This window comes from Diplotaxodon limnothrissa, linkage group LG6 (assembly GCF_057381915.1).
Source record: "Diplotaxodon limnothrissa isolate DT_005_m linkage group LG6, D_limnothrissa_male_GT1.1, whole genome shotgun sequence".
Lineage (NCBI taxonomy): Eukaryota > Metazoa > Chordata > Actinopteri > Cichliformes > Cichlidae > Diplotaxodon > Diplotaxodon limnothrissa.
This window is the reverse complement of record NC_140601.1, coordinates 10,739,853-10,764,769: the sequence shown is the minus strand read 5'-3', so window position 1 is coordinate 10,764,769 and position 24,917 is coordinate 10,739,853. Positions and strand designations below refer to the sequence as shown.

The following is a 24,917-nucleotide window of genomic DNA, read 5'->3' as shown; positions in this document are numbered from 1 at the left end:
GTTATTTTTGTTGTAAACTCGGAATAAATAGTGCTTTTAATTTTACTATTCTAGTCCCAGGTATTTAATTTATTTATTTCCAAAACCAGGCTGCGAGAAAAACCTCCCTGCGAGCAGCAAGCATAAACGCATAAACGCACTGACGAGGGGACGTCGTCGTACTTTTGGCCACAGAGTGTCGTCAATGGCACACAAACGCGTACGCGCCAACCTCCGCCTCAGTTTCTGACGGCGTTTGATCTGCAGCCAGGTGTCGGCCTGTCTGCTTGCCCGACTTTTCTCGCACGTACAGTATGTGTCACCGCGTCCATCTGTCTCCGCGGTGCTCCGCTGACTTTCATCTTTTTGATCTGCAGTGTCACAACATATGGACGCCTGGACTTGCCAACAATCTGTCCTGGAACACATTCACAAGTGTTATGACTCCTGACTTACAAGCATGTACACTCGCGCACCCGCACATACACACACCCAGACACGCTCACCTGTCCTATAAATTCCAGGCACATTCCTTTGATAAAGCCCGTTATGTTTACAGAGGTTGAATTTGCCAGCCAATTCCACTATTTCACATTCAACAGAGCTTCTAAACTGCTGGTTAATATGTTAATGTGCTTCTTTGTTGATGTGACATTGTGTGACAGAGCAATTTATTTTCTTTTACACCAGTCGGCTGCTCTGCTTAACTGCAGCGAGTGCGTCCACTTGATGAACTGTAAACAAAAAAAAGGGAGCTTTTACTTGACAGTGAATGCAACGTTTGAATGCTTTAAAGGACTCGTTCACTGAAATAGTCTTGCTTGCAACTAGTTTCCGTTGTCGTTGCGTGTGTGGGATATCGTAAAAATAGAGATTGCTGTTGATTCTCCATCAGAAATCAGTGCTTGCTCCAGCTAATCCACAGGACTCACTGTCAATAGTTGTCGTAAGGACCGGTTCTTTGGTATTTCCAAGCAAAACTGAAGTGACACTAATCTTTAAATGCTGTAAGCACCAAAAACGATACATGAAATCCCGTTCACAGCTAATCCCGCATTAAGGGGGCGGCAGAAATCTCACGTCACGAAATGTGGGCAAATAAAACCATATTTAAAACACAGCATCGTCACATAGAAGTGGAAAAAGCTCCTTTTTTTCTTGTTTGAGTGAGCCGGCCATTTATTGGTTTGGATTACAACTTTGTGCATCACTGACAAATCAAAGGTAACTGCAGAAACACTGGGGTAGAGACTGGTTTCCCTGTAGCGCTTGTGGTTTAACACAGAGTTCTTTCCAATTAGCGACACATCGAAGTGCAGCTGCCAGAGTGAATCCGATTGCTCAGTTTGTGGAATGTGAACGCTTCCGTCTATTACATGGGGAGAATAATTATGTGTTTACAGCCAAGACGACAGCAGCTCGATGGCAGGCATGTTCCTCTCTCTACAGAGCACACGTGTTTCCATACATTCCATCCATGCTTCCCAGATTTGTGTAGGAGGCATTAATGAGACATGAATAAAGTTTGACTTAAAAAAAAAAAAGAAAAAAAAAAAGACCTCTCTAAAAGGAGCACTACTTTCCCCACTTACCCCTCCTCTCTTTCTGGCCTACTTCCTGCTAATGTTTCTCGGAAAACATCAATCGGTGGGGGCCACGGGCCTGGCGGGGGGCCAGAGCCATGATGGCATGTTAGCCCGTTCGGGCAGTCGGTCGGCTACTCTGTGAGCACAACAGCAGATGGGTGTGGGTGGTGCAGAAACACATCTGTGCACGATACACACGAAAGCCAAATGCTACAAAACATATGTGGATGATTAGCATACATGCACTGAAAAGAGGGCGGAGCCGACACGTTTACTCTGGCGATGTCACGGTAACAGGATCATCACCTCTCTTAACCCGGGCCTTGGAGATGTCTTTTAACAAGGTTGTGGTGTAAACTGGCAGCACTGAATGTGAAAGACATGAATATTTAACATGGAAGCAAAAAGAAGTCACAGAGGTGCGTTATGGGAAATGTAGGATCTGTAAGCTTGGAGGCTATCTCAACACCTCCAACAGCAGTCGTGTGTACGGGAAAGGAAGCGGTGGAAGTGCAGAGCGCACACACACACACACACACACACACACACCCCCTCAGCAAACAGCCCTGACAGCACTTACAGCCAATGTTCAGACTTCTCCAGTTCAAAACAGAGTTTTTCTCAGTGGTTATTTCCTGTCATTAATATCAATAACTGAAAGCAAAAAAAGAGATGACACCGAGCTCTTTCCTACTAATAACCCCAAAGCGGACTGGACAGTGCTGCGGTGTTACTGCAGGTTATTTGTTGTCAGACTGCCAAAAAACAAAAACCTGATCAGAGTGAAATTCAAACTTTTTATCTTTGGTAAAACGCCCGTCACAGATATTGAAAATGTTCACATTCTTAAGGTCAGGCGAGATTGGGAGTTATAGATCGGCTATTCCAAAAATAATAACGTAAGCGCACAACATCCAAGGCAGGAAAAGGGCAGCCTGTGGGCCAAAAACAAGCTAACAACAATGGAAAAGAAAAAACAAATGGCAAGGATCCAGTTCTCTCATTTATAGAAAAGGAAAAAAAAGAAAAACTGAGGGAGGGGTTGAGGGTTAAAAACTTTAGAGCCGAAATAAACAAGTGTGACACATAAATTTATCATTAAGGCTTTTAAGTGTGGCTGCTTTGAGTGGAAAGGTGAGTGCTGACTGGGCTTCATCTCATCTAATCCAAGCCAGTGAACTGGACCTCCACTGTATTTATATTGGAGGTTTCTGTGGGAACATTTTTAAATGTCATTTCCAGAGAAATAAGCTTGCTGTGCAGTTATTTAACTAACCAAGTAACAACTATGTCTAAAAAGATGGCTTCAAAAGCACACTACGTCAAAGGCTGAGGCCACAATGGCTGTGCCCGTTCTTTTATACGAGTCTGCACTTCAACTACAGCCGCTGTTACTGCTTTAAAGGCTTTACGTTTGACGGTGTCTAAAAAAACCCAAGAGAAAGCAACAGGCCAGAGCTGTCCAAAAACATAAGTGCCTCAGTGCTTTAATGCCTGCTGAGTGGTCACAATCAAGTGTCCTTGAGCAAGAAAGACACCCCTATTTGGCACTCCTGCCAGCCTCTTTAAAAATCACCGCAAGTCCCGGGAGGCAGCGTGGACAACACACGAGCCAGTCAGCCTCATCTTCACTTAAACTGTCACTGCTTTATAGATTTGTCTTTTTACGGGGAGGATGAGGCGCTCCCTTCATTTGGAATGGTTTTTATTTCATCGCCATGATGACTCCCTCTCCCTCATCAAAGTGGAAAAACCGAAGCCGTTCCGTCAAGCGTATTACCTCCCTCCTCCGCACTCATCCAATGAGTCAGTCACTGGGAACAGCAGCGGAAGGATTATTTCCAAAATGTCTCTTTCTGGATTCCAGTCTCCATTCATCAAGCTTCGACTTTGTATACTGGGAAAAACCCACTGCTGCTGCTTCTTCGTTTCTTTGTCTTTTTTATATTTTCCTGTTTCTGCTCAGTCTGAAATATGTTTCCCTTCTTGGTTCTTCTCTGGCTTGTACTTACAAAAAACACAAACTGATTAATTTAGGGACATTTCTGCCTCTCATGCAAACTGGCATACTTTGATGAACCAGGGAAAACACAAAAGATATAAAAGAAAACCCACGGGTGTGTGCTGGGTAATGGTGAGTGTGTGTGTGTGTGACACTGTGCCCAGCTCTGCAGCGCTGTGACATTTAGTGATAAGGATTGAGTGATGAGAGGCTCTGCATTTTTCTTTCTTACTCACGTCTGGTTCTGCATGAGGAATTAAGGGGAAAACTGCATGCGCATTCCCTCACCTGTTATTACACTGGCCGGCCGGCCATCTTGGCCGGTGACCTCAGCCTGTTGTAGATCTCAGGAGCGTGTCGTGGCGACCTAAGTGATAACAGTTCAACAGGCCAAGCGAGGTAAACCTGACTCGTCTTTCAGCAGTCCACACATCCTTATCTGTCAGCCGACACGCAGATATGCAAGATGTGCAAAGTGATTGCAGCAGTGAGTCTTCCTATGAGTGCAGTCTGAGGCCCTGAAATCAGAGGCTGGCAGGTTTTGTTTGTTTAAAGTGAGTCACATTAGAAACTTTAGTCAGATCTAGTCTCAAATGAAAACATCAGTCAGTGCTTTTTGCAAGAAGACTGAAGAAAATGAGAGCTTTAGTACAAAAATGTGACACCTCATTCATTACTTGACCTAGAGTCGTACTATGAGTATGTTACCCACGTTCTATTTAAAAAATAAATAAAAATAAATAAATCTCATTTTGAGACAAAGGGCGTTGAATCTCGCATTATCGTCGCTTCCTCTCCCATCAAATCCTGCTTAAAGCTCTTTTTCTCGCCGCAGCCCCTCTGGGTTTGGATCAGGATTTGGCTCCCAGCATCAAAACCAAAACCCTAACAGATGCCGGCACAGACCGCGCTGCCATCGAGGCAGCGACACGGGCCCTGACACAACTGTCGGCGGCCTGCTGGCTAATCTAATTTTCCCCACCAAGTGGTCTCCCAGCTCTGAGAAGGGAACCAATTTATGGAAATAAGTCCCCAAAAACATATTAATGGCATTGGAACTGTAAGGGAAGAGCAGCGTTTTAATGATTGAGGAGTTTGGAGGTGAAAATAATGGGGACAAAAAGCATTTGAGGCATTCGATGCATGGCTGTGTCAGCGTCTGATGAAATTAAAGCTACAAAATAATGTTTGATATGATCTCAGGCGGCGTCAGCGACAGGCGGTGTTTACTACAAGAAAAGTGGTTTTTATACCTCTAGAGGTCTTAACCTCGAAAGAAGCCAGAAGCTAAAGTAAAGCCCAGACAGGTTTGAAGAGTAGATGGTGGATATGGTCAATCTGCAGTTAAAACAAAAATCAATGTGCTCATAATTTCTTGATCGCTGCTCGTCTGCCCGGCGCACATCTTTAACTGCTCCGCAGCACGGTAAATATTCCAGCTACGACTTCCACGCCCTCAACAAGAACTAATCCTTGTCCCACTGGGCTACCCATGTACTCATACCAAGGCTCTACATCATCATCAACTTCTGCCAGACAACTTGGGCGGATGGGTGGGTGTCTGTGTCTGTGTGTGTTGGGGGTGATCTAGGCATCCATTCCACATCGACAGCCGTTTACGACAGAAAGAAGGCAAGAGGCATGAGCGCTCCTGCCTAAATGTTTATGATGATAATCATCTGTAGGGCATCAGAAAAGGCATCGCCATGGCAACTGCTGCCCCAAAACAAAGGGAAAGGAACGAGGCAGAGAGAAGATAAACAGACCCCTGTTATTGAAATGGTGCATTCCTGTGAGGATAACAGAAAACACACAGAATAGATAGGATCCACAGTGTGTGTGTGTGTGTGTGTGTGTGTGTTGGAGGATGACTTGGGAGATTTTGCAAAATAGAGAAAGCTGAAAACACAGACTTGAGGAGGGGGAGGAAAAAAAATCAGGATGATAAGTGAAAGAAAAAGACGATCTGTGATTGGCAGCTGAGCAGAAAGCTGAGTATCTAACCGAAGGGACTCAACGTCGGGGTCGACCTCATCCGAATGCTGCAGCTCCTTGCCTGATATGAACCCACCCACTCGTCTTAACAACACCCATCCCCATTTCCTCTTTTCCACATAGTTTCCAAGGAAACAAAGTTATCTGAGGCGCTAGATGGAGAGAGAAAGAGAGGGAGAGAGAGAGATGAAAAACTGAAGGGTGATATTCTTCCAGCTGCTATCGGACTGGACGAACAATAATGGCAGTAACTGCCGTAGATGCCATAGACGGGGCATGATTTATTCAGAGCTGCCTGTAAGCTCTGGGAAACGCACTCTCTTGCTCGCTCTCACACACACACACACACACACACACACTATACTCCCCTCACACTCTCTCCTGCCTTCTCTCTCAGGTTCTCATCCCAGTTTCATCCTCCTTTCCTGTTCCCATCAGTTTCTTTCTTCCTTTCCATTTTCTCAAAATATGATACAAATAAAAACCCCATATAGCCCACCCCCAATCCCGCGCTTCCTTTTTCAAGCACACACAGACAACTCTAAGGCGCATGTAGATGAACGTGAGCATATGTATGAGCTGAAACATCTCTACTGAGTCATTCCCTTTCATTTGGCTGTCGGTGCTCCAGTGAGGGGGGGGGGGGTTTCTGTAATGTCCTACCGACACTCGGGAGCAATGAAAGTATCTGAGCAGGAGTTTATGTCTGGAAGGAGGTCACCAAATATGACAGGAAGACATCTGGAGGTGGAGAGTGAAGTGGGAACATCGGTCAATCTGTAAACTTCAGTAAACACAGACAAAACCAAAACGGTCCTTCCCTTCAGAGTTTGTCAGATCCATGGAGGGGTTTCACCTGCCGGCGATAGACCCCTGGCTTTTTCTTGCTGCCATTTTCTCTCAGAGAACAGGCGCGTCGAATCGGTGGGTGACAAAAGGAAGGACGGGTGACAAATAGAGAGATAGCGCGGGGCCTCCCGGAAAAGGGGAGGAATGAGGAAATCTAAGATTCAGTGGTTATTATCCTCTCATCTCAAAGCTCCCTCTCAAAATCCATGGATGTGATTCAGTGTTCCCTTTTTTCTGACCCCAATGTAGTGACTTTAAAGAGCAGCATCAGTGCTGCCTGGTGGAGATACATTTAGTTTCACTCCAATGAGAGAAGCAGTTCATCAGTATCGTTCCACCCCCCAAAATCACTTGGGCCCTACGAGCGTTTTGTTTTTTTTTTTTCAACATATGTTTTTCATTTAAATTTTTTTGGCCACCTGACACCTAGCCTTCATTCGCTCTGGACTCTTTTCTGTAAGGGTTTTCCAAGAGGTAGCGATACCTGTCGTAGTTCTCCAGCATGTACTTGGGGGCGTACATGTGCTCTTTGGGGTCCACTGGGGGATACTCCTGCAGCGAGCCGTCAAACCAGCCGCCAGTCCGGATGAGATCGCGGATGTAGTTGAGGTCGCGTTTGTCCTCGTAGTCGCCCCACCGCGGGAAGTCTCCGTTCTGCGCCGACACCAGCTTAAAGTAGATCCCCTCGGGTGTGAAGCACCAGGAGCAGTGCCACCCTGCGAAGTGGAACGGGCTTCCCACCGACCACTGCACCAGGATGTGGCCGGTGTCATTCTCGTATTTGCGGAAACCCGGCATAGTGTAATATTCGCGACGACGCAGTTTGATGCCGTCGCCATCGTACACGTCGTGCAGCATCCTCAACGTGCAGCCCGACACCACCTCCAGAGACCCGAACTGCTTCCAGAAAAAGCCATACAACGACTGCACACACAGAGAAAAGAGTACAGGAGAATTGCAAGAAGAATGAGATACTGTTACCACATTTATTCTTCCCTTAATCTTACATGGTGAAAAAAAAAGATCTTAATTTCACGTAACAAACTGGCTGCTTGTAGAAAACACACGAAAGCTGAGATACTTCTGTTACCTTGCGCATGTGGATGGCGAAAGGCTCTGTCCACCCGTCGAACAGCTTGAGGAAAAGTAGTCCTTCGTGTGCTGGGATTTCGTCGGCATCGTTGATGACGAAAACATCGTCTGATCGCGCACCGACCACCCTGGACATGCCATTGCGCGTCAGGAAGGTACGCAGGTAGTCATCGGCGATCCAGCCATCCTGCCGACCCCCATCCGGAAAGTGGTTGAGGAACACGTACAGGATCTTGTGACGTATGTAGTCATAGGTACCGTTTAGAAGGAGCCGCAGGAAACTGAGGGAGGGATTACAAAAATGTGATTACGTGGATTCTTTGATCCAAACGAAAATTAACAGGATTTTTTTTTTAAGCTCAGCATTTTAAGTAACACAGTTGCATTTAGATTAATTTTACCTACTGTTCCAGGCAGCCATTGCTTTCCTTTACTGACATGTAGCAGACATAAGTTAGCAAGAGCGTAGATTCTTCTTGTCAAAGTAAGGCTGCCACTTGCAATTTTAGTTTTCCTAAACTTCGAACACTGAGAATTTTCAGTTTCAATAACACCTACTTACACTTTCTACATTTTGAGCTAGCAAGTGCACACCAAAGTTAGCTTGACTATTAGCAGTTACCCGTTAGCCACATTAGCCAATCTGCTATTATAAGGGTAGCTATTATTAGCTATGGCTAATATTAATAAGGCTAACAATGTCGGTAATGTTATTAACAAGAGCAGCAAAAGTTACAAGTCATGTCCGTCTGTGACGTTAGGATTGTGTTAAAGGGTAACACAAATGCTTATTATTTAGAATTATTAATAATTATTCAACAATTAGCCCCCCTGTGAAAATTTCCCTTTTAAAACCATTATTGAACTGAGAAGTGAATAGCAGTTTTAAATTTCTTGATGATACTTCTTACTCCAGTTCTTGACACTTGAAACACTATTTTAAATTTGTATATCCATCTCCTGTTTTTGTGATTGAAAACCGTTATTCTCTACTCTAAACAGATGTTTTTTTTAGTGTGATGCTTTCTCCAGTGACAGCTAAAGAGTTTTCACGGTTTGTAAATTGTAAGGTTGTCCTCCGTTTTAGATTTTACAAGCTATGAACATTAAAAATAAATATGCTACAGCTAAAAAAAACAAAAAAACAAAAAGACAGTTTTTCAGTTTCTAATAATGACTCTGGTCTTTTTTCTGAAATAATTTGATCTCTACAGAAACTTAGTATGCTGTCTTGGGAAGATTTGGACAAAAACTTTAAATTTCATAGGGGTACTAATCATTTGTGTATTAGCATGTTGCTGACACAGTCTACAGTTGTGCCGAGTTTCCCCATCTCTGAGTGGCATTAGGTGACTGTGCCAAGAAACAAAATTAATGAAGAAAACTGATTCACTGCATTTATTACACGATGCCTTCTGGTGGGAAACACACCAACAGAACTGCAGTATCATGCATCCATAATGTGACGTTCCCTGTAATGGATTTCACAAATTTAAAAGGCTTATAATTATAATTTTTTGCCCCTCTGAAAAAATAAAAAATAAAAAATTGCAAACCAATATCGCATTAAACGGTCAACAAAATACATTCCAGCTGTGGCCCATTTATAAAAGGTTGTCAAAATGTGGCAGAAGAGATAAAGAAACAGTTCAGAAAGGCACTTGTTTGACAAATGGCACCTTTCAGCAGAGAAAAGCCGTTCTCCTCACGCCAAACTGTCCAGAAGAACAACTCAATTAACCTGTTGATATGCATAGCGAAAGACGGCGATCGCAGAACATAGCCTCTTTCATGCAGTGTCACATCCGATGATTGAACACACCGATCTCTCCCTTCAAGGTTACACGCAGAGTCAATCATGCTGCTCTTGTCATAATCTGCTGTAAAATTTGCCCTCGAGGCGTTTCATGTCGTCGCCACAGGAAGCTAACTGTAATTGTTATTCCGCACGCGGATACTCGAGGAGCACGAGTAGGGTTGGCTGGCTGTAAACAAAGAGGGTAAGCTGCAAACAATAACGACTCATTGAAACGGCGCCGTCACAACTTGGATAAAGGAGAAAAAAAAGGGGGAAGTATGTGTGTGTGTTTGTAACCAAGCAGCTGGGAGAAAAAAAAAAAGAGCACAAATGGAGCTTCTATTGTTTAGCAGTGTGTCCTCATGTGAGCTCATTTATCATTATAAAGACATAAAGATGACATAACATGGCCTTTATAACATATACACACTGTTCTTGTGACTTAATCCAGTTTAAAGTTTGCCGAGTTTGCACTTTATTTCACAATGCGTACTGTCGGGCACTACAGAGTCATAAACTGAAGGCCACAGAGGACTACACATCTCACACAAATACACCTTGACCGCGGGGGGTTGGGCGGTTTTTATAATCCCTTCACATGCACCTGTCCAAAAAACAACTTTGAATCATACCTGAGAGGCCGTTTCTCTCCGTAGGCGGTGAAGTTCGATTCGCACACGAGGAACAAATCCACGGCCTCTGAGAGCTCATGAAAGCGTGCGTGCAGCAGATCAAACTCGTGGTTGACGTTGATGGCGTTGATCACCCTCCGCGGGGTTTCTCTGGGCGTCAGCCGCTCCTTAGTTGGCAGATTGGAGTGGTACACCATTGTGGGAACCCCGCAGTAAGGTCCGTGCCACCCAGGCCGACAAACGCACTTGACCAGCCGCTTCCCGTTGCCCTTGGCCCGAGCTTTGACCTTTGGCACAATGGTGGGCTGCTGCTGGAGCTCCAGAGGTTTCCGTTGCCCGGCAGCAACAGCCCGACCAACTGCTCCGTTAGCCGCAGACCCCCCTGATTTTCCATAGTACTCTTTAGGAGTAGCTACCTCTGTCCCCTGCCTGAAGCAAAGGGCTCCAGCTTTGGTGCGCACAAAGTAAGGGGTTTTGTCATCTTGAAGCTGGAAAGTGCGAGTATGGAGGTCTCCCATGGATTCTATGGGATCCCTGAAATGATGCTCTTTTCTTGCTGGTTCCTGTGGAGGGTCTAGCCTATCGGGCGGTGCAGGGTGGGCGGGATTCCACCGCTTTAAGCGGTCCTCAGCTCTAATCTGGATAAAAGAGAGTAACGGGAAACAGTTACACAACTCTGCCTTGAAATAAAAACACCAGCTTTACTCATTATACTCTTCACTGTAAGATTCACATTAAAGCGAAATTGTATTTAACAAACACGACAAACCCGTGTCCTGTCAGGTACAAGCAGGAGACTAATTAGTTTCTTCTAATTTTGGTGGTTACGCAAATTGTGTAGTGCGGTGTATTTCAGGTTTTCCTGCCTGATTTACACCCAGTCTGTCCATTTTGGCAACCAAAAAAGATCCACAGTGATAGTGAGTCCGAATTACATGCTCTCCATAGCATCTAGGAAAACTCAAAGACTAATATGAGTCATTCTTTTTTGACAGCACCATTTGTGTCCAGGTGCCTGGGAACAGCAGGTACAATTTAAACTTCAGAGACCCAAGTCTTAAAGTCTAAACACAACGGTTAGCCAATATAAATTAGGGCAAATTAATATTAATGTTTAGCATTGAATTCTTTTTACTGTTTCTTGCAGTAAATCACTGCATGAACACTAAATATTCCCTCCTTATTACAAAACAAATGGATTTGGTGATGTTGAGCATGCATTTGGTAGCTGTTCACCTGAACTCTCGTTATGAAGAATGCCATGAGTGACAGCAAAAAACATGGTTAAGAAAAAACCCTTCACAACATGTAATCAGAGTCACGTACAGAGAGTTTCCAACGAGGTGCACACCCCTGGGAACACTCAAGGGTGAGACGGTCAGATGAACTGAAGTGTACATGGCTATACCTCCTGCTCAGATTCAGCCAAATGCTGCAATGATCAGATGACACTGCACAGTGGAAACAGATAATGACCCGCAGCATACTGCAAAAGCAACCCTAGAGTTTCTCAAGGCAAAGAAATAAGATATTCTTGGGTGGCCAAGTCAGTTACATTAGTGCAATAGAGCATGTTATTCAGTAATTGAACGAAAAACTGAAGCAGAGAGTCAGAAAAACAGGCAGCAACTGTAGGTGGCAGCAGTAAAGGTCTGGAAGAGCATCTCAAGGAAGGAAACGCATGTTTCTGGAATATTGTGTGTATATATATATATATATATATATATATATATATATATATATATATATATATATATATATATATATATATATATCTCTGCAAGTGCTTTTGTGCAGTTTTTGCAAAGCTATATGTGGAAGGAAACCGTGACGTAGGACAAGCTGATGGCATAAGATGTAAGTACAACTCCTCCGGTTTCATATGCAAAAAACATTATTGCGCTAGCTCACGTGGTTGCAGTGCTACCAGGATTTAAAAATAGTTACCCAAAACGGAGCGTGCCCGCTCTGACCAGCTTTAAAGGGTTAAGATCCCCAGGTAAAGAAGCACAGGATTACACCAACACATTTTAATATACTGGAGGTCTGGGGAAATCTCATCTGGTTGCACAATGCATCACATCAGTCTTGGAGAAAAGTCAAATACTGCTGCCTTGGCTGGTTGCTTGCTTGCCCTGCCATGTGACTCTGACGTTTTAACACAACAGTTGTGATGCAAACTAACATCTTAAAAGAAACAGAGTCACCCGGGTCTAGAAAAACAAACCCAGGTGCGCTGTGAGGTAAAATTTGCATTTTTAATAGCGCACGTTTGGTGGCTTTAGAGAGAAAGCAAAACAACAGTCCTGGGAATGGATGAGAAACAGGGCTCAGATCCAGGGATCTGTGTGGGAGTTTGAGCTGAAAGCTTGAAATACATAAACATAAATTTGTCTGAAGGTGTAAATTGTGAGGCGTTCGACACCGCGCTGTTGCGTTCGGGTTTACCCATCTTACCTCATTTGCTGCGTCTCCCAGCTGGTTTTCCTTTGGTTTCTCCCAGGGATGTGGTGGTGCTGGCTCCTCTCGTTGCCTCATCTCCTCATCTCCACCTCCAGCTATGGCCTCTGGGATCCCTGGGCCAAATCCTTGCCCTCCGCCTCCTCCCCCGAGACCCGGCACGCCTCTAGCTTTGGCATCTGACTGCCGGAGACCGGGTAGAGGGGGGGCCTCTTCAGGAGAAGCTGGGCTGAGCGGGGTGGTGGCCATACCCTTGTCCCTCCAGAAGAAGCCGGTCACCATGATGAAGGACTTGATGTTGGGGTATGGAGCCGAGAGCTCCCGCAGCAGGGAGACGTAATGAAGGGCCTTGTAGTAGTGGAGGAAGGAGATGACACACAGGCCCACCGTGCACAGCAAGAACACCCTGTGCCGCCGCATTTTCATCCTGGAACAAATGGAAAAGGAAGAGACATCAGTGCACCATTTACCTCCACCGGTGAGGCACAAGTCATGAGAAGCAACAAGCTTTCAAGATAAAAACAGAGCCACAAACCTGCCTTTTCTCCCTCTAATATTACACACACTTGCCAATGTTCACTTTGTGGAGTCATCTTAGAGCCCTTTCTTCCCTTAGCTGAATGCTTGTAGTATAAAGATATAGAAAAAAAACAAAAACAATCTTGGGGATCCGTGGTCTTTGTACATTGAGGTTCGCTTAAAAGGATTGTGCATGATTTGACGAGATGTGTTTCCAAAGAGTAAAATATGGGAGAGAAAAAAAAAAAACACTTTTTCAGTTCAGTTCAGTTCATTTTTATTTCAAACATTTCAAACATGTGCCTTCACAATCATTACAAAATATCATTCCATTATTTGTTTGAAAAGGAGTAGGCTGAAGTATTTACTTATTTGTCCCTACCCCCTCAAGTTTTACCTCTCATTCATTTAATTTTTTTTTTGTCTTAAATTAAACAAACAACATATGAAACATATAAACATATGAAGTAAAACAAAACATAACATACATAAATCAAAAACAAGAAATTAGCAAGCCCCACCACAGTATAGTTTCTTTCATATGAAAAATACAGAATGTGTATATTTGCAGATACACAAGTTATGGAAAAACAACAAACCAAAACAAAAAACAAAAAACAAAAAAACAACCAAAAAAGAACCGCAACACCATTACCAGCAACATTACCGTCCTGGGTTAACCCCGTTTTCTTCATTCTTATACTTATTTAAAATTAGGTTTTTATATTTTACTTTAAACTGTTTTATGTTTTGACTGTCTTTTATTTCTTCTGTTAGACTGTTCCATAATTTAACTCCTGCAATTGAGATAGACATAGTTCTTAAAGTTGTTCTAGCACTTTGTATTTTTAAATTCCATTTCCCTCTTAAGTTATACCCACCTTCTCTTTCTATGAACAATTTACAGATTTCTTTGGGAAGCAATTTATTTCTGACTTTATACATTATTTGCGCTGTTTTAAGCTTCACCAAGTCTTGGAATTTAATAGCTTGCATTTTGACAAAGAGTGCATTTGTATGGTCCCTGTACCCTACATTATTTATTAATCTAATGGCCCTTTTCTGTATTATAGTTATTGTTTGTGTGTTACTTTTGTATGTGTTTCCCCAGACCTCTACACAGTAGCTCATATATGGCAGTAGTAAAGCACAGTATAAAATGTGCAGTGCTTTCTGATCCAACATATGCTTTGCTTTTCCCAGGACGGCAATGCCCCGTGCCAATTTCCCCCGAACATAAGTAATGTGTGGCTTCCAACAGAGCTTGTGGTCAATGATCACCCCAAGAAATTTTATTTCATTTACTCTTTCTAAATATACATTGTCAACACATATTTCTACTTCGATGTTTTTCTTTTGGTTTCCAAACAGCATAAATTTGGTTTTATCGAGATTCAATGATAATTTATTTATATCAAACCACTTCTTTAATATCGTTAATTCCTGTGTGATCATTTCCAAAACCTGTGGCAATTCCCCACCTGCACACAGTATATTTGTGTCATCTGCAAATATTACAAACTTTAAAATCTCCGATACTCTGCAGATATCATTTAAGTACATAATAAACATTTTTGGACCCAGTACTGAACCTTGAGGTACTCCACAAGCTATATCCATCAAATTAGATTTATATTCATTTATTTGTACATATTGTTGCCTATTCCCTACATAGCTTTTTAACCATTCCAAAACCACTCCCCTAAACCCGTACTTTTCCAGTTTTTTTAATAGAATTTCATGATTAACAGTATCAAACGCCTTCTTTAGATCTAAGAAAACTCCGAGCGCATACCTCTTATTATCCATACATTCCGTTATCTTTTCCATTAAATCTATCAGTGCCAAAGCTGTTGATCTGTTGTTTCTGAACCCATACTGACTATCTGTCATTAATTCATATTTTTCCACAAAACTGTCAAATCTTTTTATGAAGAGTTTTTCCAGTATCTTAGAGAACTGGGAGAGTATTGACACTGGTCTATAGTTTGTAAAATTATGTCTTTCACCGGTTTTGTAAATGGGAATAACTTTAGCAACTTTCATTTTTTGTGGAAAAACTCCTTTTTGAAACGACAAGTTGAATATATATTTTAATGGTTTTACGATACCATCAATAACTGTCTTTACCGTTACCATATCAATATCATTCCAGTCTGTACTGGTTTTGTTCTTAAGTCCTCTAACCATGTCATAAATCTCTTTCTCTTCCACTGCTCTTAAAAACATTGAGCTACTATTCCTTTCAATATTTTCACCAGTGTCCCTTTCTATTCCATCAACCTTTATTTCTTCTGCCAGTTTTGGCCCTATGTTTACGAAGAATTCATTAAAGCCATTTACTATCTCCTCCATGTTATTAATACTTCTTGTCCCTTCTATAAAGTACCCAGGGTAATCATTATTCCTTGATTCATTTTTGATTATTCTGTTTAATACATTCCATATATCTCTTGTGTTATCTTTATTGTGTTCTAACCTTTTAATGTAATACTCTCTTTTACAGGATCTCATTATATTAGTTAATTTATTTTTGTAAGTTTTATACTTCATTTCAGTTTCTATTGTTCTCTTTTTTATGAATTCTCGATATAAGGTATTCTTTTTTTTGCTGGCATTTTGTAGTCCTTTTGTCATCCATGGTCTTCCTGCATAGTTGTGTTTCCTATTGATTTCAATTACTGGGCAGTTTTTATCAAGTAATGTGTTAAATGTTCTTAAAAATCCTTCGTAAGCTTTATTAACTTCTGTTTGTTCATATACAATATTCCAATCTTGCTTTAAAAGTTCATTTCTAAGACAATTTAAGGTCTTTTCTGTTCTTATTCTTTTGTAAATAATCTTATGTCCATCGTTGTTCACTTTATAATGGCAATTATACGATGCAAAGACTGGTAAATGGTCACTTATATCATTGATTAACAGCCCACTTTTTATCTTTCCTTCTATTATATTTGTAAATATATTATCTAATAGAGTTGCACAATGAGATGTTATTCTGGTCGGTCTTGTTATCAGTGGAAATAAACCTATGCTGTACATGGAATCAATAAATTCTTCTGTACTCTTATTATGATTTGGATTCAATAAGTCAATATTAAAGTCCCCACAAATAAACATTCTTTTCTGATTTATATTTGTAAATAAGTCCTCCATATTATCCTTAAATATCTCAATCTTAGATCCTGGTGTTCTATATATACAACTGACAATTAGGTTTTTCCTTTTTTCTATAATTATTTCCACTGATAAACATTCCATCACTCCATCCATAACAGTTGTCATTCTTCCCATTCTTTTGTACTTTAGGTTTTTATCAATGTAAAGTGCCACCCCACCTCCTTTCTTGTTGATCCTGTCTACATGAAGGAATTCATATCCATTTATTTTAAAGTCTTCTTCTTTTCCAGGAGTTATCCAGGTCTCCGATATGGCTATCACATTGAATGGCTGTTCAAACTGTGTTATGTAGTCTTTGATGGATTGAAAGTTTGCATATAAGCTTCGACTATTAAAGTGAACCATTGTTATACCCTGTTCTACCTTGAATTCCTTTTTAAGTTGCTCATTTGTATAATAATTGCATTCATTTGTCTTATTGTTAAAGAAATTACAATCAGGATCTATGTTGCTGTCATACATCAATGTCTTATTTTCAATATCTATATGAGTTGTTAGTTGAAAATTGTCAGACATCTGCGTTGGTTGTGCACTTGGACGGTCACATCATATTTAGCACTGCTTTGCATTTATCGGTTATATTTTTCTAGTTCCGTCATCTCTTTGATGACTAGAACCTTAGCCTGCTCTGGTGTTCCATTTAACTTAATGAATATTTTACAGTCTGACGTCCAAGTTGACTGTATTTTCTTCTGTTTTCTTAATATTCTTGCTTGTCTTGCAATGTCTGCATTTTTCTTGATTAGGTGTTCATTTAAATAAACATTTGTACCTTTTAGCTTTCTTCCTTGCTTGAGCAGTTCTTTTTTCTGTTTTCTATTAACAAAACGAATGATAATGGCAGGTATTTGATTTTTTCTCGGAAGAGGATGGCATCCCTCAATATTTTTACTGTCCATTTCTATACCTTTGCTTTTAAAGAAGGCCATTACCTGCTCTTCCAAAGAGCGTAGCTCTTGCTCGGGTGGCTCCCCTCTCTCTGCTGCTGCTACCCGTGCGTATGTCTGATGCTTGGTTTCCAGTCCTGTCACTATCACATCATTTACTCTTGAATATTGTTCCAGATCTGACACCCGTCCTTCCAGCATAGCAATCTTCTTGTCCTTTTCCTCGCTCTGCCTTCTTAGTTCTTTAATATCATCCATTAAATTGAGTATCAGTTTTTGTTGTTTTGAAATTGTTGTTATTTCTTCAGACATAAAGTTTAGGGATTTCTTTATGTCCTCCAGTTCCTCCTCATTAACGTTTTCAAACAGAACAGAAAATAGCGGAAATAAAAACTGCTTATTTAGCAGCTAAAGAGCCATAAATGTCAACAAAGACCAAAGTGGAGCTCAAATTTAAAAAAACAAACCCCAACAGGCTTCTTCACGGCAGCACTTTGGCCTCACTCAGTCCAGTGAACTGTGGATAATTCATGCTGATAATCGTGCAGAGTTAACGTGAATTAATTTCAATCCTGTAGCTTTTTTCTTCTTTTTTAATTAACACACACAAACAACCAGGCATCCAGTGTGTATCATTAATAATCCTGACGTAGCTGCTAATGGACGATTTTCCTAATATGGATGAGATGAGAACAAAAATAAGAAAGTGTCCCTACTAATGGATGATTATGACGTCCAAAGCTACAAAGCATAACAGAAAAGTTGCTTTCAAGTTCAAACACACTCCTTTATGTCCACGTCCACTTGATATTAAGCATTTCACCCAGATTTCCATGTTTGAGCCAAAAAAGCAGCTCTGAAGCAGGATTTCTCAGTCGAGTAACGGTGACGGCCCGTGCTTACACGGCAAAATTTATTCTTACATTTAAGCCAGTCTTTAAAAAATAGTGTTGGCCAGAAAATGTTAAGCTCAGATGAATAAGGGATAAAGTACTGAGGAAGGAAAAGAAAGACATTTCCCAGCAGTGCATGAAATGAACTTGAAGCTTGCTCAGCACAGCTCTTCCACTGGATGTGAAACGAATGTGAAGAGGAGCAGGAAGAAGTGAGGTCCAGCTGGGCGGACGAGAGGATGTGATGTCGTGGGATGCAGATTTGTTTTACTCAAATGAGGAGGACAATGATTGAAGAACTTTTTTCCAACAGTCAGGTTAAAGTTGGAAACTTTGTGTTTCAAAAAGCTGCTAAGGTAAGCAGCTTAGCATTAAATAAAAAAAAAAATATCCAGGTAACTTCTGCATTAACTCGAGTTTGTTACCAGGGTGCATCGCCATGGTAACCCATGCTGCAGCTCTAACCTGTTGCAGAGCAGGTTAATGTTGTCGCCGTCGCCGTCTACGGCACAAACAGAGCTTCTGCAATCCTAGAAGGTTTCTTAAACCTCTGGGTGTGACACCGCAGGCCGCACACAGCCCACTTCGATCTTAAGTGGGTGAAATTATAGATGACTGGAATAATCATTAAATATGAAATAAAGCAAGCGACACAAACAAAGAGCTTGTCATTGTGAGGTTTGCAAAGGGCTCAAACAACAATAGAGCTCAATTACAGTCTGCACCACTGTTTCACAACAAAATTATAGCAACAAGTTATCTCCCTGCCGCGGTCACATGACACAATCTGATCTCCAGCTTGCACAGAGGCTCATATGAAGGGAAAAACATGACACTACAGAGCCTTCCATTCAGCCCCATCCACAAAAATACTGAGAAGGTCAAAATCTTGAAATGTCCCATCAGAGGGGGCAGCTTGGCATGTTAGCGTTTACACTGACGAATTGGATATTAGAGTGCAGATAAGCATCTACGGATCGCGGGTTAATACCAGGTACAAACAGAGCACATTTACAGGCAAACAGCCTTTCCACCTGCCACATATCAGTTTAAGTGTACATGACAGAACACAAAAAAGGATTATTTAATTCAAGTAACTGAATGCAGAGCCGCAAAAGTTAAAAAAAAATTCATAATTTAATAGTAAATAACAGATAACAAGCGCCGCACCTTTTCAATTTGCATGCTAATGAACACAATTCTCCTCAAACTTAATCGCAGCGACACCAGGTTAATGAAATACGCTGCTAACTAAAAGGTCACATGAGACTGTAACGAGTAACTTCCAGCCCAACAACAAGAAGATAAAAGCGATCCTCAAATAAGACGTCGGTGCCGTTTTGGGGGAATGCTGTGAGAAAGCATCCTCCGGCACATCGCGCCGTTAACGAGCCCCGATACTGCAGAAACTCGGAGAAATACGCAACTACTGTCTTTTCCCATTTTAGATGACAGCACAAAAGATCTCAGTGAATTGGGCCTACGGGTGGAGAAAGGGGGAAGAGGTCAAAGGTAAAGCAGGCATATGATGAGGTCAAAGCTGGTGCTGCTTGGTTTATTACTGAAGCGCCGCCGCTCCACATCCTCCCTCCAAACCCTTTCAATTCCCGACTTTAGTTATCATCTCTAATTCCCCTTCACATTCACTCCCTCTCCCCGTTCAGCTCGTCTCCGTTTCCCACACAACTTGACATGAAACGAAATGCAAGAAAGGAGGAAGTGAGGACTGAAAGCCCCCCCACCAAACACACACACACACACGCAGAGAAATTGAAAGAAGCAGTTACAGAGAGGGAAGTAAACATGATTTCTTTCCTCCTTTTTTGAGCACTTTGGTTTCACATGAGCACAGATTCCACTTGAAGATTCGCAGATGACCAGATAAAGAGTCGGCTTAACGCACACTAATCGTCCTGGGTGGCATCAGCAGAGTCAAGACTCAAGAGGACTGCAGGCAGGAAGCGAACATTAAAGTTAACAGTGTGTGTGGATAAGGTGTGTCTCGGGTTTTTTTGTTTTGTGTTTTTTTGCCTAGACACTCTGGCCTCTTGGAACTGATTCAATTAGCATCCGAATAATGACTAAAGACTTTAGGGGCAAGAAGGCATCTCTTGAATCTTTTCTGCACCAGCACTTGTTGACCTTGTGTCCCAGCACGAGTCTAGACTTCAGTTTTGCCTACAATGACAACCTTTGCATAGCTTCAACTTGCAAATAAAAGAAATTGAAATGACGACTATATAAATGTCGTGCTGTTACTCCTCTTACTTTTATCCACCGTCTGACACGAGCCATTTTACCTTCCTTTTAGGCCGCTTTGCAAGCCCGGCTGCTCTTCGCAGACAAAAGATATAAAGGGCAGGTCGGTGGGTGGGGTGTGCAGACCAAGCCCAAACATTAGAGAAAAACAAAAGCTGTCTGAAGTGTTTGGAGCACTGAAGCCAGAGCTTCAGGCAGTATTAGTGAAAACAAGAAAAATGGTTTTGCACCATTATCTGAGCTTTTCAGTGTGTGTGGATGAGGAGTGAGTGTGAGGATTTCACATCCTGCTGCTGTGGCTTTCATTGTCTGAGAAGAAGGTGCTGCAACAGGACAAGACGTATAACACAGAGCTGACATCAACAGGCACTCCTTTCCACTAATCTGACGAGGTTTCATTTTAACAAACAGAGCGAGCACAACCATACTGTACGATTCTAGCAACATCACTGGATCCGAGCTATGAAGAGAGGTTAATTCACTAAGAGACTAACAGCTACCTTCATTTAAGAGCTCACATCTCTGCTTTTAGGGATATTTTATTTTACATTTCATTTCACAGAGAAATCACAGAAAGAACGTTTGTACTGATTTAGCCCATCACCAGTTTGCACAGCCCACCACCAATCCATATACAAAAGCACTTACAAACACAGCAACCGCCCGCATCGTGCCGGGATTTTGTGCAGATTCGTGGATGCCCTGGTACCTCTAAGCCAAGACATCAGTGCAGAACTTATTCCAGTGTGCTCATGCCAGCGCTCGCTGTCAGTCTGCTGTTGCAACCTTCCTTGCCCCGGAGGTGCCGCCTGTCAGATAGTGCAATGCAAAAGGTTGAAGCTTACAGGGCACAGAGTCTGTCCACCTGTAACACATGTAATTCTACTTTTAATGACCTGAAAAATAATCTTTCTGGTTTGTGTTTACCACAAACCAGAAAAATATATATTTTTTAAATAGTCAGTGGTGCCTCAAGATAAGAGGGTTTAAATATTATAAAAGCAATTCATTAATATATATGTAAATTTCTTATATTATTAAAATATCTTATTGCGGGTCACCATAACACTCGTGACTAGTTAAAGAGGTTATATCTGTCAATGTAAGACGCTTCCAGCAACAGAAAAAATGCTGAAGTTAAGACAAAGAAAAAAAAAGCATAAAAACAAAGCCAAGAAGAGAAAAAGTCACATGCTTCAGCTAAACTTGTCTGAATGTCTTTAAGGCGTGAGTGGGAAAACACTGCTCACTGGGAAAACTGGGGAGAATTCACTGCAACCAGAACGTGCTGAAGTGAAGGAAAAGGGAAACTTCAGCCAAAACATTTATCAGACGACAATCTGATAACAGTGAAGGTGGAGAGAACGTAGCTCCTCCCTGTAACACCGCCTGTGTAAATTTCACACTTTGTAAAATTTAACTTTTGGAATCTCTAATTTTCTCTCTTTAATGGAGCTCTGTGGGATGTTTTTAAGAGTAAAACCTAAAAGGTTTAGAAAAACCCAAACTGCCGGCTGACGAAAGCAGCACAAACATTTGGTTTGTGCTGCTTGAAAGCCAAGCCAAGAGATAAACAGTTGCAGATATGAGGTCTGTGTGCTGGGAGGAGGAGGAGGAATTCCCCCTGTAAACTAATCTTAATTATACGTAGTATGCGTGTCACTATGGCAAAAAAGTAAAAGAAACAAAACAAGTCCTGTGACACCCACTGACCCACAGAAGTGCTCTGTGGAGAACTCTGTTTACACAGTCCCGTCTGGATGGACAGACTTCATCAGTGCAATAGTGTAACTAAAGATCAACAGTGTTACTCAGTCTGATTTATGAGAATTCAAGTACACAAAATTATTTTGCCCGATGACAAACGCACCCTTTGTGTAGTACGCGAAGCGAGGATCAGTGAGGCGCTTTGTGCAGTTTGTGTTTGAACATTACCGTAGACGCTTTTGTCTGAGCATTCTGGCTTTGTAAATATTTGAAATACCTCTCAAAATGCAGTATTGTGCACAAGTCTAGAGCTACCTCTCATTTCTTTATACTCTGAGAAAATATTTGTTATGACCATCTTCATTCTTCAACAGTCTGAACTCTCTTAGGCAGCTTTCTTTTCATTTCCTTAAGTGTTCTTCAAGAACAGGATAGTTCTGCAGGCTGTTCGAAGGACATTCAAAGCTTTCTTCTGTTCTTGTCAATATGAAATTAAACTGCTGAGCTCATGGGAGGCCAATCTATGATTGATAGAAAAACACACAATGGGACACCGAGTGTTTCACTACTGGCAGCGTCATACTGAAAAGCCGTTTCCAAACAGATGCTTTCTCGATGGAATTGCACGGTGCATCTGTATTCCATCAATTTGAAAAGATGCCCAACACCACTGACTGAAATGCAGCCAAAAACCATGACAGAGCCTCCACTGTGCTTTAGAAGTCTTCGTGCATCGTCCAGTTTCCTCTATTTTTTTAAGGACATGCTGCACACTGTGCCAAGTTTTTAAGCTAATAGCTCTTTAGGAATCACTTTGAAAGACCTTCAAAAACCCAAAGTCTGACTCCTTAGAAGCAAATTATAAAAAAATGTGAGCTGGCTCAAGACTTCTGTCACAGTTCTGCACATCAATTAAGCCATTCAAACAACTGTTAACATTCTCGCCCGTCCAAACAGTGTTTAGACGCCTCATTCTTGCATTAGACTTGCTCATTACACTTCCCATCGCCACTTAAAAACAATGACAAAATTGCATGAATCACACACTAAAGACCGTTTTACACACATGATTGTTTCCGTACTCAAACAGATCAAGAGCTGGACTTGTGTGAACCCTGAACAAACATGGACAAGTGGCTATGAAAATGTTACCACATCAGCAAAATATTTCATAGGTCGAATGATAAATGAGATCCAGATTCTCCGAAAGGCTCACAGGCTTTCTGCGGTGTGTGTGTGCAGCCTCGAAATCCACTTTTCTTATCTTTGATCACACACACAGACGCACAGGCACACAAATATTTTTCCACATGGGAAAGTCTCTCGCATTGTCTCATCTGGACAACAAAGAATTTCTCAGCTTATTCAGCACCACACTAAGTCTCTGAGCAGTCTGCTGGCCTCACCTAACAAGCTCTCTGGGGAGACATCAAAACAAAACAAAGCACCTTGGGTGCAGCAGTTAGTGAGACCAGCTCCCAACCAAACAATCAGAAGCACAGCCCAATCAGAGGGTCTTTAGTTAAGGGTTTCAACTGTCAGCCGCAGACGTGCTTCTCACAAAAAACAAACACCTAATTGCGCCGAACTGGAATTGCCAAACTTCTTAATTGTGTCCTTGGGCAATATTTGCAATACAAAGTTATTGGCTGAAGAGCTGTCAGTATCAAAATAGTGCATCAGTATCATGTGGGTGGACGGGGGATTATCAAGATGCTGAAAATGACACCAAGCAGATTCACATAAGGAATGCTCGAGCTATCAAGACAGTCCTGTTTTAAGTCTTGTGACCACATTATCAGTGGGAGTAATGGCAGAAAAACTGAAACAGAATAGTAAAAATACTTGTAATGATGTGGATTTTCAAGCATCAGGCAGCGACTTCTTCCTAAATGGAAGAGTTTTAAAATGAAACAGCACCCATAAAGTTTTATTGGCCTCACTCTTACTCCCAGAGTATCGCAGTAAATCTGTCGCCGCGCACCGCTGATCACAGCTTCTCTTGATCCTGCTTTTAATGCCTGCTGAGGCGCTTATCGTACAGGTAGCTCCTCCATTAGCAAACAAGTGTCCTGCACTAGAGGGATTCTGAGCAAGTCCAAGGTTTAAGTCAATACTTTTGCATTTCTTTACTCACTTGATGCACGGGGAATGACTGAAGCTGTTGCTCAGTCATTTCGTTGCTTTGAGTCTCTAATTTTAGATGAAAGGCACAGTTTTCATGTGCAAGAGCAGAATCTGAGAAAAGTACTTCTCTTTGCACAAGTTGTTTCAAATGCACGCTGCAGGTAATCTGATGGTGCAGATACGCCCTTGTCTTAACTCGATCCATTTCAGTCTACACATGAAGCATAACAGTACGTGTTGTACTCGTGCTGTAAACGCCAGTTTTTGTACTTTCTGCACAGCGACTCCAAAAAAATGAGCTCTGAAGCCCTTCTGGAACACAGCTCACCTGCAGCTCCAGATTGTGCTTAAAAAGTGTTGTCTAGACCAGTGAGGGACTGCTGGCCAGTAGAGTCACCTCTCCGACAAAGTGGCTTTCTGCCAGTTCCTCTTACATTTACAAATAAAACACGAATCCTGGACCAAAACGCAGAGCGCTCTACCCCGATCTCTTGCTTGATTCAATTGCTCCGAGCTAACGGTCGATGGACAAAGATGTTACTTATGGATCATCATTTTGTGGAATTGCCTGCCATTTTCCAAGAATCATAGTTCTGCGTAACAAACCATCTGGCTTAACAACCATCCGGAGCATCATTTCAGGGTAGGTGGGATCATAAAACTGAATCATGAGATTATCACAAGGTCGTAAAACCTGAAGTTCGTCACCATCACACTATGTGAGTCCATATCAGTTTTGAGGTTGACTGTGGTATTGAAAACATCCATGTGCGTCATGGAAACCAAAAACTATTTTTAATAGCTCCCATTGGTTAGCTTAACACAGGTTTCGATCACCACAAATGACTTTCAGCATACTTCAGCATACAAAGATATATATAAATCTTATAAAGTTTGTATCTGTCTTGTATGAAAAGCATATAAGTGTGAAAACAGATATAAGATCCCTTGA

General features: G+C 41.8%; 1 protein-coding gene across 2 annotated transcripts in view; it reads right to left on the bottom strand.

Annotated features, from left to right (window-relative positions):
* Positions 1 to 1,520: 1,520 nt before the first annotated feature.
* mgat3b (beta-1,4-mannosyl-glycoprotein 4-beta-N-acetylglucosaminyltransferase b) overlaps positions 1,521 to 24,917 on the bottom strand; it is a 56,681-nt gene continuing 33,284 nt past the window's right edge. Inside the window, exons 1-5 of one of the 2 annotated variants that reach the window (XM_085356782.1) lie at positions 20,780 to 20,856; positions 12,391 to 12,820; positions 9,934 to 10,571; positions 7,502 to 7,784; positions 1,521 to 7,335 (exon numbers count right to left, since the gene is read on the bottom strand). In XM_085356782.1, coding sequence (XP_085212908.1) covers positions 6,838 to 7,335; positions 7,502 to 7,784; positions 9,934 to 10,571; positions 12,391 to 12,820; positions 20,780 to 20,856 — 1,926 coding nt within the window. In that variant the 3' untranslated portion in view covers positions 1,521 to 6,837. Of the gene's footprint in view, positions 7,336 to 7,501; positions 7,785 to 9,933; positions 10,572 to 12,390; positions 12,821 to 20,779; positions 20,857 to 24,917 lie in introns of those variants that run through there. The other variant, XM_085356781.1, reaches the window with a different exon arrangement.